Source organism: Microchirus variegatus, assembly GCF_963457635.1.
Source record: "Microchirus variegatus genome assembly, chromosome: 23".
Taxonomy (NCBI): domain Eukaryota; kingdom Metazoa; phylum Chordata; class Actinopteri; order Pleuronectiformes; family Soleidae; genus Microchirus; species Microchirus variegatus.
Genome location: NC_139824.1, coordinates 10,997,043 through 11,015,627, shown reverse-complemented (window position 1 = coordinate 11,015,627; position 18,585 = coordinate 10,997,043). Strand labels below are relative to the sequence as shown.

Sequence of the window (18,585 nt, the reverse complement as noted above, 5' to 3'; positions counted from 1 at the left end):
ATTTACGATAATTACGATAGCACGTGAAGGCAGCATAACTGTAAATACTGTAACTACAACTCTTTGTTGTTTTTTCTGTAATATTTGTACTTTCATTGTCCATAAAATTTAACTATAATTTACTTTTTATGAGCGTTTCCTGCTTATAAAATAACAATAATAATAATAATAAAAATCCATTTTAAAAAGACTATATTCATTGAATATGCTATGACAACTGCATTACAAATCTATCATACATCTTGCTTTGTGCATGCAAAATACCAGGACTCTGAAACAATAGGTACAGGCAACGATTGCTCAATATCTACAAAATTTCAATTTCAATTGTCAATTTAAAAGTCTGGGAATGACAGAAATAGCAATTTATGATGCAAGCATGCCTGTATGTGTGAGATAAGTAACCATTTTCCAGTTCCAACATGACTAAAGACAAAGAAAATAAGAATAAAAATAACACTTCACATGCACAGGACTGCACAAGTGTATTCTCTAGTCAACCGTGACTTCCCAACCACAGTGGAAATCATAACTGAGGAAAAGATGACAAGCTGAGAGGTTTGATTTTATTTAGTCCATTTTTTTAAAATTTACATTTTCTGTTCAGATTCATTAAAAAAGATAAAGCGTCATCATCAGCTTTGCGGTCGCAAAGAGACAGCGACATAGAAAGAGTAAAGTAGAACCAAGTCGACTTAGTAGGCACATTTTTTTTTCAAAATGATACATGTTAATCCAACTGACGGCGAGATATGTACAGCGATGACTTTATGTTGTGGCAGCACATGCTCGGGATTTCTGACTGAAGAGTTCACAGGTTAATAAAGCACAGTTTGATGCGGACAAAGACTTTTTCACTGTCTATAAAAGTTGTATGTCGGTCACTTTCCCAACACTGTATGCTAGTTCACTGTGAATTAAATTAAACCTAAAGGGGAGAACTTGTGAAACTAATTGACCAGAGCTCGTCAAACTAAGCATTTAAGCAAATGTTCCTCCATATGAATCAACAATACTGAGCTGAGAGTGAATACGACATCCACCTGATGAAATAACTTGAGAAATAAATTAGAAGTGGATAGTTGTATTAGTTTGCATTTTTAAGTACCTGATATTTTCTCTCTGTAGCCTATGTTTTGATACCTTTGCATAACTTATAGAAAAACCTGTCACGTTCTAAAACTCACAGTAATTCATTACTCACTAGTCCTGATACCACCTAAAAAACAGGCACAGGATTCTACCCTGCAGAATCCACATACCTTCGAGCCAAACACACTGGATATTCCATACAAATAAAGGACACTTTTTACATAACACTTTTGTACAGTCTTTGCACTTCCATTTCAACAGATTGAAGCATCTCCACTTACAAAGTCAATGGAAATCTAAATCATGTTCAGTGGATTTATCTTTGTGTGAAGCCGACGCTTCATTTGAGCACTTGGTAAAATGAACAAATTCAACTGCCTTTGCATTGAAAGAAAAAATGGTTAAAAAATAAAAAATAAAAACTCTGGTGTGAAGTTGACAGACAGTTAATATTTCAGCCATCTGCAAGGACAAAGTGAAGAAATGGTGGAACTGACCTGTGAACAGTGTCCATGGAAACTTCACCCCACTCAAACAGGATAAACTGAAAAAACAACACTGTTAGCGTGTTAGCCGTGCTAACTTGTCGAGAGTTGCATTGAATTTCGATGTCATATTATTGAATGTCACGTTATCAAGTGTTTTTTTTTCTTTTCTCATTTACACTTCAAAACAACAACAAACAGCATTATAATTTAAGGAAATGTTACGTTTGGATCAGTCCACCGGCCATTAAAAGGTGGGGGAAATAAAATCCAATACAGGAGGCAGTGAATGTTCAAGTTCATGAGTCTGCTTTTGTCAAACCCCGAGGACGAGTCCAGTCATTTCATCTGCTTTCATACTGCACACAGCTTATTCGTGACCTGCACCTCTTCCCACAACTGTACACACTGTGCAGTATCAGCCCGGCAGCAGTGTAAACTAAAGGCAGTTGAGTGGCTAAGAAGCTCCACTGGCCCCTACACACACACACACACAAAGGGTCTTGTCGAAGTGGAACGTGAGAGCTGGCCCGCCCCAAAGCACACACCGAGGCCAACACTAGTGAAAACGGCCCAATGGTTCGGGGGGGGGAGGGCTTGGATGGTTGGTTTGGCGGCGAGGGCGTCAGGGTCACTTGGGTCCCTTGGACGGCGTGTCCGTCTCTGTGGATTGACGGCCATCGTTCCAGGCCTCCCTGGTGCTTTTAAGAGCCTGTGTCCGTTGCTGGTCCACGACGACATAGTCAACGCGCTCATCTGACGCTGCGATACCAGATCCATTGGTTTTCATCTAGAGAGGAAAATCAATACGTTTGTATGAGTCAGGAAAAGTTTTTTTATTTTGAGTACGTGGCTGTAGATGCTGGTGTAAGCAGTTGTTTTATTTCCTACCTTCCTGGGTGGGGTGGCCTTTCCGGGATCAAGATCCAAATCCAGGTACTCCACCTGTTTGTCTCCCTTTGGTTTCACCATGGGGCTGCTACCACCGTCCGTGGTCATGGGTGGAGCGAGCTTCATGTTCTACGTAAGCCGGGGAGAGAACACTTTTATATTGGAAACAGAGACACGCTAAAGGCAGTGTCAGAATGATAACAAAAAACATTGTTCAAATGTAATCTCGTGTTGTCACAATAACCAAAACGACTTGGAAATAAATTGTATAATCGAGTGTGCACCTTTACAGCATATTCAAAGAGTCTGCATGAAGTTGCAGGTGGTTTGTGAGGGACATTTAAACAAGAGCGGACTATAACTGAATAAAAATCACTGTCCAAAAACATTAGAACAGACTCAAGTCATGACTGGCTGAATCATCTTTATAAGAGTGCACTTTAATCCATAAACTTATTACATAGTGTCTGACAGGTATTTGACATAATAATAGCTGATGACTGACATAATAATATTGTTTTATTATTATTTTATGGAGCATTTCTTAGTATGACATTCCTAGCTTTCATCATGATATCAAATTTACTAAATCAGTTGTATTGTGACAACACTAAGCTACATATTGGACCTATACGCAGTGTTAATTTCTAACTACAAGTGTGATGGAGTTACTGGAACTAGTATTGTGACAAAACTATAACAAACTTATTCTGAGAACGTTGTTTGGTATACATGCTCTAAAGATGATGTATGCAAACAATAGTTTGTATGTGGTGTTGAGATCGATATAAGTCTGTTCTTGATACTGTTCTTAATTTCTCTATTTATCTAATTGCACCTCTAAGCGATGACCTCTCATGTCGCGACAGGGCAGGCCATGCATGTCTAACCTGGCAACCCTGCTCACCTCCTCTATGGTGTCAAGTTCCTCCACCTCCCTCTTTACAGGGGTGATGGGGACCGTGCAGTAGAAGGACTCCTCTCTACACACAGTAAGGGAAGAGAAAGTAGCCACAAAAGGAGGGGGAAAACAACAGCAGATGGTCAAGAACAAAATGCAGGAAAAGGGGAAAATGGATAAAGCGTAGAGTCTTGTGAAGAAATGAACATGAGTGAAGAAAGAAAAGGAAGTCAGCAGACCATAATTAAGCAAATGCTGGGAAAAAAAACTGTTATAGCAGGATAAATAGGAAAACTGACAGAGATAGTGCCCCCCCCCCCAAATACTCAGAACCATTACTGAAGTGCTGCAAGATGCTGGAACAACAGTAAGGGCACTGATTTGAAAAAACAACAACAAACACTCTAAGAAAGAAAAGAAATAACAAAAACACAACTATGATACCTGAAAAGAAAGCAAAAGAACAAAACACAGGATAAGGAAAAGAGAGCAGAAGGACAAGAGGAAGCTGCAAAGAAAAGAGTTAAGGAGTCCGTCTGCAGCAAGCATGGATTTGTATGGTTCAGGCAGAGGGGCAAGGTTTCTAATGCTTTCTTCTACAGATTAGCAGTCTACACTGCATTATATTTGTTTTCCTCGGTAAATCTTAATATATTTAGTGCTTCTGTTGTGAAAAGATGTCTTTATGTCACATAAATGGGGCAACCACAGTAAAATAAAATCACATTTTTTCTTCTTTATCAGTGATTTAAGAAGTAAAGAACAAAAAGTACTCATGCAACGTCTTGTATCTGAGGATATGTTATATGTTACATACTGGTTCATCTGTGGGCATATTAGAGACCATGGCTACATAATTCTCTTCACAGTCCTCGGAGTCAGTGCTGGAGGCCATGCTATGCACTGATGGGGGTCTCGCTGGCATTGGAAACCTAGAGAAACTGAGCAGCATTTCAACAATGTTTACACACCGACTTTCCAGGCAAATGCAGTCTCTTGTGAGCACAAATATATAACACAGACACAGCAGCCACTGAGGCCAAAAAGAGTCCCTGCAGCACTAAGCACAGAAATAGACCTCATCCCAGATAAGGCAACAAAACTGCAATAATAATAATAATAATAATAATAATAATAATAATAATGAAGCTCTGAGGCACATCAGACCTGTTTGTGTGAGTAGTGCTACTTTGGTCAGACAAGTAACTACAGTAATGCATGAAGTGTTAGAGTCTATTTCTTTAGCTAATTGTATGCACTAAGAAAGGCATGTACACACCCGAAAAACACTTTCCTGCAAAAGGAGAGGAAAACGCCGCCTTCTTTTTGAGCGAAGAGTATGTAAACAGTGTACGCTGTAATACAAAAACCAGCTTCGGAATTGAAGGGCAGCAATTAGAGTCGATGTCCAGTGTCATCATCTATCAATTCTTTTTGTCTTCAAACAAACAAAATGGGAAGGCGCCGTAGTGTGAACATGCCCTTAGTTGTTAGGTAAAAAATGCAGAATTATATACATATATATATAAAAAAAAAGAGTCTGCACAACATGTTGAATACTTACTCCCGAGCGAATGAGCGTGTGACAGGTGAACGGACAGGCGTACATGGCTCCTCCCATTCAGGCAGTGGTTTGATCTCCAGTGGAGCGGGTTTTCCTGAAGCAAGGTACACACATACCCGTCAGTCGCTCTTACTTATTAGGACATTCAGCTAACCCTAACCTAGTGTATGTACAAGTTAAGTGTTTATTTTAAACAAATCAAATATTCCTGTTTTTGTATCCCTGCAAAGTCTTTTACACAAACAACTTATTTTTGAGCAGGACTTTGCCGCTGCGTGTGCACCCTGTATGTGTGGATCTCTTTTAAAGTCACCCCTTAATTTCCTTTTCCTAGACCAATCTGTGTGTGTGTGTGTGTGTGTGTGTGTGTGTGTGTGTGTGTGTGTGTGTGTGTGTGTGTGTGTGTGTGTGTGTGTGTGTGTGTGTGTGTGTGTGTGTGTGTGTGCGTGTGCGTGTGCGTGTGCGTGTGTGTGTGTGTGTGTAATCCTATTGTGGCTGTAACATTTCATGCAGGCAGAATTAACTGCAATAACAAACAAACAAACAAACATTAGGAATGTCCGAAAAGAGAAACATTAGTATTCTTGAACATTTGGTCACAACAATGTGTTAAAGGTATGCTGCAACTCTTTATAAGCTCCTTAATTCTAAAAAAAATAAAATAAAAATGCCACCCTCCCAGCATGAAGTGCACACATTTCTACCCTCTCCTGTATTTAGAATATGAACGGTGTTCTCACATCTTCAGTTTTCTGGTCTGGTTTAAGTGAAATGCTGCTTGTTTTCCCCTTGGTGCAATTTGTTTGGACACAGTAATTGCAGTCAAGTGTAAACCAAAGCAGCCAAAGGAACTGGTCTCAAACTAAATCAGGAGCGGTTTGTTTGTGGCAGGAACATGATCCAACGTCGATCTGACCCAATTAAAACGGAGCTCTCTGCGAGCCTGAGCTACACTCGCTGACTGCTTTGCACCCAGGTACGTGAGCACAGAAAATACAGCAGTTTGGACAGTGGTCGAGAATTAACCGAGGGCTCATTTGGACTTGCATCAAAGAACAAAGTATCTTTCTTCTGTATTTACTTTCCTGCACTCACCCCCAGAAACATCTGATCACATATGAGGAGTAAAAATTGACATGGTTGTGGTGACACTGCAGGGAAATCAAACTAAGACCAGAGAAAACTAAACATAGATGTGAAAACACCTTAAAAAATATATATTGTTTTACTTGAGTGCTTCTTTAATACACCGCTGGGTGAATTGTGCTTTTCACAGAGAGTAAATTGCCGGTGTGCACACATAACCCCTAATAATAGACAAATACAGGCCTGAGGAACAAGAGAAATCCCACAGTTCACTTCTTACAGCATGCAAAAGAGTCGAGGTGAAGTAGAGTTCAGGTCAAAGAATGGAAAGTGTTCACATAGACAATGGCGGATCAGTGTCGAGTACCTACCCTTGCGTCGTCCCCTTGGGAATTCACCTACGGTTTGAGAGTCGGTTCGCTCTAAACCAACACCTTTTGCTCTTATTATTTTAGGACTCTGACCTGATTGGTGAAAGAAGACTTAGCTTATTATAAAAAAAAATAATAAAACAGTTAAGTCCTAGTGTAAGAAACTGCTCTGCCATGCAAAGCAAACACTGAGACTTTAACGGAACACCGTCACGCACGCCCAAAACACCGTTTGTGCAGCACAGATATGAAGAGGATGATCGTCATGACAACAGCAGAACCATACTGTCCAACATGCACCTCGCTCCATGCACCATGGCTACCCACACAAAGACTGACATCACAGCTGTGCATGCACGACGAGCGGTGTGTGGAAGCACCGAGAGTACACCGAGAAGAGCACAAACAAAATCTGAGTAACTCGGCTTCTTTTGCATCAACACATCGATCAAAACGTTTTTTTGTTTTTTTTTTCTGCAGTGCTGACGAGAGACGATCTTAAAGCAAGAAAAATTATTTATCACAAACAGTGTTAATAGAGTTAAGTTGGTTGCCCTTACCCTCTGCTTTAAAAGTTATGTCTAAGAACAAACACATCAGGACAAAGCTTCTAAATAATCATATCGCTCCTTTTATTTACTTGGTGTTTGTCAAATGTTTTACCAAATACTCAAATAAATCTAAAAAGATTGCTGCTTATATTCTAAATACTTGTATCAGTGCATCTTCTATTAAAAAATGTAGCTCTAATGAGACGGCGTTATGATCCCAAGGAAGCTACATTCTGTGCCAAGGCCAGTGGAATGAATAACACTATTAATAACAACAACATCATTACACATATGCAACACTGCTATACCTGATTTTCTACATTACATAGTAACAGTCTAGTAGACATTTTACAACATGCAGACCTCCAGTTTTGAAAATAATGGCAACTTTTTAATAAAGAAATCGTGTGGAAGTTGCAGAGGACTGAAGCCCTTGCTATGGCTCTTTAGTTTAATAGTGAGCAACTCCCTAATGCTGGATGACCTATAGTAGTACATGGAGATGTTTTAAGGACTAATGATAATAGTGTATTTTATGGGCCACAAGGTGGTGCAGTGGCTATCTAAGCATTGTTGCCTCTCAGCAAGGAGTTTGACCTCATTTGGATCCTGGTTTGACGAAAGGGGGCTTTCTGTGTGGAGTTTAAATGTTTTCCCAGTGTGTGTGTGAGGGTTCTCTCCCGGTTCTCCTTCTACCTCACACAACCCACAAACATGCAGATTGGGGTGAGGTTAATTGGACACTCCAAATTGAGCGTAGATGCGAGTGTGACAGCAAATGCTTGCTTGTCTCTGTATGTCGGCTGGTGACCCCACATTTTTAACCAATGTAAACTGGGACTGGCTCCAGGATCTCCCACATTTTATAACTTTACATCATGGGAGTCCAGAAGCAATGCATGTGCATACAGAAGAAAGTAAGAATGGGAAGATTTCTCACTGGGAATTTTAAAACTCCACATATCCTATTTTAAAACAGCCCCAAAAAGAGACTTCTGGTTTGCCTGTGTAATGTCTCCTTGTCATTCTTTAACCCTCTTTCACTCATTGCCTATGACTCAGCCGTTCAATCTGTCCAGATTGTAATTCCCTTCCCTATTAGGTCGTTTATCAAAGGGCTCCATTCATATGAAGGGGACAAAGGAGATGGAGGTGACCACTCCAGTCTTCAGTCACTCCATGGCACAGGGAGCAGCCCCTTCCAAAAAACGTTTGACAGGGGCCTCTTGAGCCCGTAAACAAAAGTGCTTTTGACAAGGCTCGCTGTGTCGGATGTAAGAAGATGTAACAAGCACTAAACTCATTCATCGAGAGGTGAAATAAGCTGCAGGCATCGAGGAGGAGGAGGAGGATGGTGGCATTTAAAAACACCAGACAAAACAACGGAGACAAAATGTTTGGTTTTTTTCCACATTAATGATGGCAACTAAAGTGTGATGAAAAAGACATTGCTTTGAGAATGTTTAGAAATGACGGCGGTATGACAATGAGCCAGCACTGTGAGAAAAGCAGTTAAGTGTTAATGCAATCGTAAACACTGAGCAGACTTAAACCCACCACAGCACCAACGTGACAAATCTACCATCACAGTAATAAGTGCATGCACATCTACTTTCTACTCACCTTTTCGATCAGGTTTCAGATTTCTGTCCACAGGTGGGGGCTGGCAGTCACTGATCATTGGCCTGCGAGGAGGGGTCTTGGGACTTGAGCGAAATCCCATGTGGGCAGGTGGTGGGACCTGTTTTCCCAGAGAGGAGAACTCCATGGTGCTGGGAGTCATGGGCACATAGTTGGGTTCGTGCATTGGTTCCGACAAACTGCCCGAGTGATGATGTGATGGGGAGTTGGCACTCATCGGGACATAGTTCTGGTCGACCTCTTCTGTGGACTGGCTACCCACCGGCATCATTCCTTTGCTTTTCTGGAGGGGGGGGCAGCAAAGCATGCAGCGCACACATGTTTACAGACAAAAAGGGCACTGCTCGTGTAAATTTTTAAATCAGGCAAATTAAATGAGTCGGTGAGATAAAGATGCATGGATTAGTTAGACATGCATGTCCATGTCTAACTAATGTTCAGTTGTGATTTAACCAAAAACAAAACTTAAACATGCAAGGTCAACGGATTCCAGTGAAGTACCTGGCTAAAATCTATGTTTATGTATTCTTTAGTCTTAAACAACTGCCGAATCTAGTGTGCACATCGTCAGGTATGTTTCTACTGTCTGAACTGAAGTCATTTCATAACTCTATCACAGCCTAAAAGCTAATGTGGCTTTTACGTAAGACTCTTCCCTTTAACAAGAAGCTATAACCCCTGAACATATGACTGTGCTTCTAAATAATGTAAGGTTAGCCTGGTAAAAGTATGAGTTGACTAATGCTTTTTGTTGACGTTTAGAAAACACCATTAAAGGCTCCACGACATGACTCGATGCATGGAGCAGGAAACAGAAAGGCATTGCAAATATACATATTTGCTGAGCATGGAAAACAACACAAAAGTGTGAAAAAGGTCTCTCTGTCAGGGGTCAGCCACTTCCTAAATGCAAAAACGATTGAGCTCATCACTCACAAAGTAGCTGTTGAAGCTTTCGTTGAAGTCAAACGAGCAGCTTTTTTCGGAAGGGAATGATCGAGGAATGTCGTAGCAATCCTGGGATCCAAAATCTGCAAAAAAACCATCATATTAGTACAGATATACATTACTGCAATACAAAGTAGAAACAGTAGTAGCAATGATTTTAGGTGTGGAACACATCATACATTACATTTTCATTTTCTGCTTGTTCTTGTTATACTATACACAGCAAAGACTCCGTTTAAAAGTGTGTGATTTGATACAACTATAAAGATTACATGTATTTATTGTCAGTTAAATGAGTACTGCTTTTGGCCTCCTATTTATGCACTGATGCAGTCACTAATGTATTTCACTTACGGCCTCAAGAACCACAGGACTTCTAGGAAGAGCATGTTCTGCAGAGGAAAGTGTCAGCTGAGGAAGACTAAGTGGGGGTAAGATCATGACGGGGAACAATTACAATGAGACATGTCATTTGGGTAAAAATACTGTATGCTTCCATGCAAATCAATAACTTTTTTTCTCAGCGAAAATGCTTTGGATTTTGGTTCCCCTTTTACAAATGCGGACCACCTGCTTTGTTAATCAGTCATGAAAGATGCAGAGTGGAGAATTGGGGTTTATGGCTTAAACCCCAAAATCAGTGTGAAATTAAAAAAACACATGGGTTTCACCACACGTGCAATTATCTTGTCATTGATACTCCTGTAATGACATTTGTCACCACAAGAGGGAAGAGTAAGTAGAAAAATACAGTAATTATTGGTTTGCGCTATTGTGGTAAACCTTTTTTTGTATAATAATTATTGTTATTTTCAATTTTTTTTCTACTTCTAAGCCTGATCCAAAGGTAATCAATTAACCAGAATAACATCTGTGTGTAAGGAAGACCTTGGTGGTGGGTTGTGTCACATGTCCTGACTCCATAACACCAGCATGTTCAGTGTGTTTCGTGTATGGCTAGAGGACTGCACCAATGCTCATTTTGGTTTTACACATCAAAAAAAAGTACTTCTGATAAGTCGCTAAAGATATCTGTGGCATATGAGGTTATATGATGATTCACTCTCTACTGTTTATCCTAAGAGGGTTGTGGGAGCCAGTTCCAGCTGGCTGCAAGAGACACCACGGACAGGTTGCCAGCCCATCACATGGGATAAAGGTAATGCAGATTACGTTGGCCAATGCACATTTCTTTGGACTTTACCCTACTCCATGTTCTCACTTTACTCATGTTAAAAACTTATAAACAATACAAAGAAAAGGCCCAAGGTGGGATTCAAACTGGCAAAGTGCTAACCACTGTTTTGCAAAGCAGCCCACAATGAACTTATTATTATAAGCCATTTATAAGGTGTCCTGTAAATGCAAAATATCAGCACACACAAAAGGTCAATACCAAAGTAGTTGTGTGTATGAAGGTGTCCTTGTGCACTATATTTAGACTTTTATATTTCAAGGTCATCATTTCTTATTTCACTGTTCCGAAGCATCAGAAATTTCTCCCTCGACAGTAAAAGAAACGACAGACACAAACCTTTGCGGAGGCGTGAACAATCCACAGTTCCTATAGTGTTGCTGCGTAAGGCCTTATTCCCAGCACCAGTAGGCACACAGTAGTTCCCATCTGTCTCTGAGGCTGAGCGAGGCACACAATAGGTGTCCGTAGGTGAGCGCTCAGCAGGGGGTGGCGGGGGTCCTGAGGTCGAACTTAGTGAAGGCTTTGGCGGTCTTGGAGGGGGGACTACATCTCCCCCACCCTCTGAGCCTCCTACACTTGCCGACGACGACAACGTGCGGGGCACCTGGTAGGTACAGTTCGCTCCGGGTGTGGGTGGAATATCGTAACTGATGGAAAGGTTGCGCAACTGCGTCTCCATTGACGGCTTCCGCGATGGCGTGTTGAAGACATAAAGCTCAGAGGCATCCCCGCTGTCTGGGTGGGCGAGGGGAGAGGAGGCCGACTTTGGAAACAGCACAGTGTCCTGGGAGTAGCTGCGAGGGAGGTGGTAAAGGCCGCTGTCCGTTGAGAGCGAGGCACCGCGTGACGGAGGAGAGTCGTAGATGGAAGAGGCAGAGGCAGGGGCCGGGTGCTGAGGGAAGAAGCCGTTTTGCGAGGAGTGTTTAGCCGAGGAGGTGGAGGACGTGGGCGTGCGGTGAGAGGGGAGGTTGTCGTTCAGGTCCGTCTCGGAAGAGGTAGACTTGGAACACTCAGCATGGGCTCTGAGAAGAGGATACATACAAACACCAGAGAGTTAAATATCCGCAAGAAGCATCGTGACTTCGGAGAAGTTAAGAAATCCACACCAGTGTTGCTGACACACACAGCACTCTTTGCAAGCCATCAGTTACTGCTACTCAACAGATGGGTCATTTTTAACATGCAGGCAATGATAAAATCAATATAAGGTTATTGTGAGCCAAGAACAAGTCAGTTAGTTTTTATTTGTAATGTGGCTAGAGGTTAAAAAACAAAAAAATATGTAAATCTGCAGTAGAAAGTGTGAAGTATGTGTGTCTTGGCTTCTTGTTTTTTACATAAATGTGTAGCACTCCACACAGGCAAGCAGTTCCAGCTGGACGGCTGGCTGGCCACTCACAGACTAGCCTGTGGAGGAAGAGTCTTGCTCTCACACTCCTGCAGGAGAAAATACTCCTGGTCTCCCTCCAATGGAGAGTGGAGCTGTGCTGAGCTGCACACGCCACACACAGCAGAGTGGCAGTGCAGAGAAAACACATAAAAGGAATAAATAGGGAGAACATGTACAGAGAGAAGCTCAGAACACAGACTTAAACTATATTGTAATGCGCTGACACCCACAAACAAACTCACCTGTTTGGTTCGGGCTTTTTACTCTCACAGTTGACCAGCCACAGGTAATCCTGAGGCTCTTCTGTACTGGACTGAGAGTCCAGGTGTCGCACATTGACTGGCTGGTATGGAGGAGGCACGCTGGACAGTATCCCTGCTGCTGGACCGACAATATTCCCCAGTGCTGGGTGTGGAGGGGTGTCCACCACCAGGCTTCCGATGACTGACTGGTGAGCAGCTTTTGCAGCCTCTGGTGGAGAGAAACAATAAGGGTGTGGGATTAGCGTCTCTAATTTTGGTGAATACGATGTGTGCCTCAACTACAATACAGGGTTTTCCACAACTTACGTTAGAGAGAGTAGGATACCTCTACTGAACAGATGAGTACAACCACTTATAAATAACATATTCTACTCTTTCAACGTCTTGGTCCTGTGGTTCCTACTGAACCTCTAGTGCAAACAGGCAGGTGCATGCTCCCTTAAAGCCATTGAGTCGGTGCAGCTTGATTTTGGGGACAGATGATACTCGGCAGAGGGAAAGCACAAACAAACAAACAAAGCTGTGTTTACGAATGTCAACTCTGGCAGAGTAAACTTGGACCAAAGCTGTAACCTAGCAACAAGACTGTGATGTTACGGTCCGTAGTCACACACACACACACACACTGCTTCTTTGTACCGACACTACAACTTCACATCTCAACGACGTCCGAACGGAAGGTGGACGAAAACATCAACTGTGCAACGAGTCGCAGATATACCTTTGAAAGAGTTCCCAATATACTTTGCATTTGTTAAACAATGTCAAACCCTAATTGTAGCTCCAACAGAGAACAAACAACCTCTAACCTAACGAGGGCAGATTTGCTGACTGCTAATGCAAAGTTGAATCTAATTTTAAGGTTACAACGTAGGATTGCAACCTTCAAATAATGTCTCTAAGCTTATTTTGATGGCACAGGGGAAGCCTGCATTGGCACGATGTAACTTCAGGTTTCGGGTCCAGAAAAAGAAAAACTGACACATAAGCATGTATTTTCATCAGTCTTTTCACATCCCACACTTCTATGAAGCCACTTACAAAACTTATCTTATTGGTAAACAGCCCTGAGAAGTTTGTTTGCTTTCAGAATCCCACACACTCTTTCTCAGACAGCATTTCCTCAAGGTCTCTGCTTTGTCATGCCGAGTTTCCAAATTCAGAGTCCTTTTCAAATCCTTCTGCTCGGGTTGACAGAGCAAAGATGGTATGTCTATGCTTTCAGTCCACAATCCTTTTTACTTCTTTCTCCTTTTTTTCACAGTTCTCCTCCCACTCTCTTCTAAAATGTCCATGGATTTATCACATGCAAGGTCCCCTATTACTCTTTTTTTTAAAAATCATTTTCTCTCTCTTTCACTCTACACGCTGCATTTGCTCCTCCATTCTCTGCCGTCTTCCCTTTCTTCCACTTTGTCAGATGAATGCTGATTTATAGTGTAAAAGGGAAAACCCCCTCTGTTCATACTCCATCTATATCTCCTACACACTCTCTCAGAGCCTTCGTTCCCCAGCCCACCTAATGTTTTCTCCTCTGATATCTGCCCAGCCATGAAGCACTGTAGTGTGGCCACACACAACAGAAGAGAAGAGTGGGAGTTGGGTCTCACATGCAGAGAAAGGGTTAGCTGCAGCAAATGGGAGAGCCAAGGACATTATTTTCTATGAACAATGTGTGGCGAAGACTGTCTACACAGATATGACTCTTTCTCTTTGAATAATAACACAGTTTGTTTTCACATCAGGGCTCTTTTAACAGCTATTTTTCAGTAATGCTGTAAAAGTTTCATCGATGCTGTTATCAGGGCGGCATAGGGAGACATATGGTGCTTTTTCATTATACAATTATAGCACTACTCGGCTGTACTCCACTCGGTTTGGTATCAGGCGCGTTGTGTTCCATTATTTCATAGTACCTGCTCGGGGACGGGTCATCATAGCGTGGCTGTGCGTGACATATGTGACACTAACTAGTGCTGTACTGAATCATTACAACCAGTTAAAGGTGCCATATTATGCACAATCAACTTCTTAATCATGTAAATCCTTATATTTGGGACTGTGGAGGTCCCCATCAGTCGGCATCGTGTGAAAATAGATGACTCACTCGTGTTTTTGTGGTCCTCCTCAGTCTAAATAAAGAGGATAAAACACGCAATGTTGACTTCCACTCTCATTGGGGCGTCACAATGCGCTAAATTCCTGGAATTGTGCTGGCAAGGGCAGCGGTATCCGAAAACCGGAAGTCCGTGAAAAGTTCTATTCTTGTCTCTACGGTGCAGGACAGAGTTCTACACAAACTTCCAGCCTCAGAGGATTTATTAGTACAGTGGATACATGTTATATGTGACGGCAATGTGTCTGCTAGAGCTTGCAAATGATCACTTTTCCAAATGCTAATTGCTGTTAGCTCCCAGTAGCCTCTGTGGCTAATGTAATTTCCTGCCCCATAAGTTTCGTTTTTTTACTTGAACAGGTTATAATTCGATCCAAAGTTTGGCATCGATCGGTTTGATTCTTGTGTCACGGTCATGACTCTTACAGTGACGACACTCTCTAACCAATCAGTGGCCGGGCAGTCTGTCGACGTCACATTTTATTATCCGGAATGGGGAAAGCAAAAAAATGTGTTGAGTTGAGACGAGACGTGCTAGAACTGTGTAATGGAAAAGTACCTATAGTTTCTATTCTGTTGGAGAAGACAACCTTGGAGCAGGACAATTACTGAGTCAGTTGCCAGGTTTTAAAAATAAATAAAAAATAAGTACAACGTTGAAGCCACTTCTTACTACACACACTGAAATCCTCACACATTAACATGGAGAAGAAGAATCAGGACCAAAACTGAGATGCAATTAGTACAAAAAAAACAAAGAGTATGCAAAGGACAAAAGACAAATCTGACCCCCGGTTAAAGAAAGAGAACCAAATATAAGCAGTGAGACCATGAGGGACACAATGCTTTGATTATCCAAGAGTAACTTAAGACTCAACAAAAACGCATGGATCAACACATAGATCATTAGTTCTTTGGCTGAGGACTGTGCTGAATAGCGGCCTTCTGCTACATTAAGCTGCTTCACGCAGATATTTGAGAGGCACAGCAGTCAAAAGAGGCACACATCAGGATGTACAGAAGTCAGCCTCTGAGCTAATACTGCATCGTGCTGTTTATTTGACCACTGCTGAGGATTAAAAACTGTTACATAGGCATTAGGCTTTTTTTGTATTTATGTACATTACAGTAGGTACATGTAATGTGGAGTGACAAATCTGTCAGTTTGGGCTGAATTCCCGCAAACTTCACAATATTTAAATTTAAATTTATTGTAGTGTGGTTGTATGAGGTTCTAACACTTTGCAGTGCCGACCCACAAAGCGCCACATTCACCTGGAACCAGCAAGGAAACATATTTTATCTACTTTACATAAGGCTCACCGAATAAAGTCTACAAGATCTTGAATAATATGTTTTCCTGTGATGACATAGACGTGGTTAAGTGAGCATTATGTATGTGTCAGAACCTGAGAAACGCACTTAAAAAATCTATAAAAACATTCCCTATCAACCCTAATCCTTACCGTCATCAGTGGGGTTGAAACCACAGATGTCACAGATGTAGCGGACCCACTTATTCATCTCCTCTTCGGTGTCAGCCACTAAATAGAAGACACGGTCAATGGTCTTGATGTCAAATATGAAGCTGTGCTCCAAGTCCTTCTTGTTGAATGTCAGCCCAGCGTCCACCTGGTGGAATAGACAGAAAAGACGCCTTAAAATATACAGATGAGTAAGGTCGGGAATATATAAGCTGCACCTCATCACATTTTTCTGTCACTTTCTTTCCGTTTATTGTAAATTGGTCAAATGTGTAACTGGGCTTTTTAACAAGCTACAGAGGAAGCATTACCTGCTCACACAAGTTGAGATCGATCACGCGGATGGGCTTCTTGGCATGGTCATTCTTGTAGTACTCCAACACGTCTGGGTCGCCCGTCAGACGGCCGCTGCGAAGAACAAACCACCGCTTCTTCCATGCCTGCAGGGTGAGCACAGAAATGAGGCCAAAGGTTGTACGGCAAATGACTGCTCCATTTCCAACTGACCACAGGCTTTATCTTTTTCAGTTTAGCCAATGTGTCCTAGCATAGCTTGTCTGTCTGTCTGTGTGCATTCCCCACCAGCTGCACTGCCCTTCACAGGCAAAAAAAAGGCCTGCAACCAGAATTGCCTGGGAGAAACAGAACAAAAGCCACATACTTTGGTTAAGCACCCTGATTGGGGTGAATAACCAAATCTGTAAGGATAAACAGACAATGGGGTCTTTTATTTCAAATGGAATTTGTTGTCTGTGAGGATTTCATGAGGCATGGCAGACAAATAGAAGTGTAATAAGCATATATAAATGATAACTTTCACTTAGTACAAATTAAAATGAATTAATGTATCTATGAACTGGCAGCACCAATCAATCAACATTTATTTCCCTCCTTATCTGGGATGGTTTAATAAATTCATATCTACTGAGGCCATACTTAAAGCACACAAGCAACTGTTTACATTTCACGCATGGTTGTCACACACTGGGTTGTTGACATGGTAAAGGTCAATGAGAGGGAAAGGCTTCTCTTCTCTTGGCCTTCAAAGCAAATACAAAGTCAGACGCCAAATACTTTTAGCACTACTCTGACACCGTGCCCCTGCTTGTAAAATGTTTTTACACAACATGACGTTGGCAGTTTTATTTTTGGTGAACATGACCAACAGTAAGCTGTTTAAAATCTGACACCAGGAAACCACAAAGTCTCGATTGTCCCAAGTCATGTGCACTAGGCTGAACTTCTTTGTTTAGTGTTCAAAATAAGCCCTGCACCAAATAAAAGCAATCCTTGTCTGAGTGGCCACTAGAGTTTGTGGTAAGATAAAGGATTCATCCACAAATGGTTCACTCCTTACGATTAACCAAGTCGGGGGGACTATTTAAGGACATTTTGTGCAAGTTTCAACAGTAGTGTAGTACTTAAAAAAACAGGAACGTAATTCCCAAGTACTGTTTAAAATGAGAAACAAGACCCAAACAACCACTACAGAGATCAGATAGATCAGGAAGCATACCAACAGAGTGTGAGGAATGCAAACTAGAGCTTTGCTGTTGTTTTTGGGGAAAGAGTTTGACCATATTAACAATGCTATGAGCATAGCTTTTTAAAAGCCTTCGCTGTTTTTCAATCCACAGGGTGTTCTTTGTTAGTGGGCCAAGCCCTGGACTGAGACAGCATGAAGAGCAGCAGACTTTTTCCCTCCAAAAACAGGAAGAAGAAACAAGCAGCCACGCAAAAGCTGCTGGATCTTAAGCTGCGAGTGCACAGGACACAAGGAAACCACACACAAAACACGACAATATGCAGCATTGCAAACAAAAAGAACCAAACCACCATTCAAATCCCACACTGAAATATTGCACATACACATGTATAATACACTGTGGTTCAAAAGGTCTGTGTTACATAATCACAAACACACCCACATACTGAAAGTCCAAATGAGAGCACATAAATACTAAATTGAAACATAAAGGCTTAAGTGAATGAGTAAAGACGACTATCTATGTTTGTGGGAGAGGATCCCTCCCTCTCTCTCTTTCTCCGTCGTCGCTCTTTGGCACATGACAAAGCTATCCCGGGTCAAGTTACCCTGTGTGGGGAACAGACGGACTGACAGCTTGGGTTACAGTAAGGCCAGGCCCGCCCAGGGTGAGAGTGTTGACAACTGGGTGTAAGGTAAGTGAGACCTGCTTGATTGTCATGGAGTAAAATGTCCTTAAATTCATACGAAAACATGTCGGTGACAATTTTCACATCCAAAACCCATTTAGCTAAAAAACAATTAATTTAAAAAAAAGCAAAACAGTTTTCAAGGGTACGCTAAGCCATAAACACACAAGTGGTTGCTTGCAGTGTCTGCACAATTAAAAATGACTTGCACTTGACAACACTGATCCCATGAGATCAAAAAAAATGGTTGTTGTTTTTTTTAATGACTATTTGAAGCGGCTGTCATGACTGCGTTCTGTACAAATGGAGAACGTGATCAGAATACTTGGCTGACATTAGAGAAGTGAAATAGTAAACCAGTGAATTATAGGAGGAGGAGCAGCCTATCCCGTCTCAGCTTCTTCAGTATTTTTTTATATTAGCTAGGCT

General features: G+C 41.7%; 1 protein-coding gene across 3 annotated transcripts in view; it reads right to left on the bottom strand.

Moving 5' to 3' along the window:
* Positions 1 to 574: 574 nt before the first annotated feature.
* gab1 (GRB2-associated binding protein 1) overlaps positions 575 to 18,585 on the bottom strand; it is a 42,875-nt gene continuing 24,864 nt past the window's right edge. For 2 of the 3 annotated variants that reach the window (XM_083909431.1, XM_083909433.1), the window contains 12 exons: positions 16,293 to 16,421; positions 15,964 to 16,129; positions 12,361 to 12,589; positions 12,128 to 12,220; positions 11,065 to 11,750; positions 9,519 to 9,613; positions 8,565 to 8,865; positions 6,391 to 6,483; positions 4,934 to 5,027; positions 3,376 to 3,451; positions 2,469 to 2,597; positions 575 to 2,367 (listed from right to left, as the gene is read on the bottom strand). In XM_083909431.1, coding sequence (XP_083765557.1) covers positions 2,209 to 2,367; positions 2,469 to 2,597; positions 3,376 to 3,451; positions 4,934 to 5,027; positions 6,391 to 6,483; positions 8,565 to 8,865; positions 9,519 to 9,613; positions 11,065 to 11,750; positions 12,128 to 12,220; positions 12,361 to 12,589; positions 15,964 to 16,129; positions 16,293 to 16,421 — 2,250 coding nt within the window. In that variant the 3' untranslated portion in view covers positions 575 to 2,208. The remainder of the gene's footprint in view (positions 2,368 to 2,468; positions 2,598 to 3,375; positions 3,452 to 4,933; positions 5,028 to 6,390; positions 6,484 to 8,564; positions 8,866 to 9,518; positions 9,614 to 11,064; positions 11,751 to 12,127; positions 12,221 to 12,360; positions 12,590 to 15,963; positions 16,130 to 16,292; positions 16,422 to 18,585) is intronic. The other variant, XM_083909432.1, reaches the window with a different exon arrangement.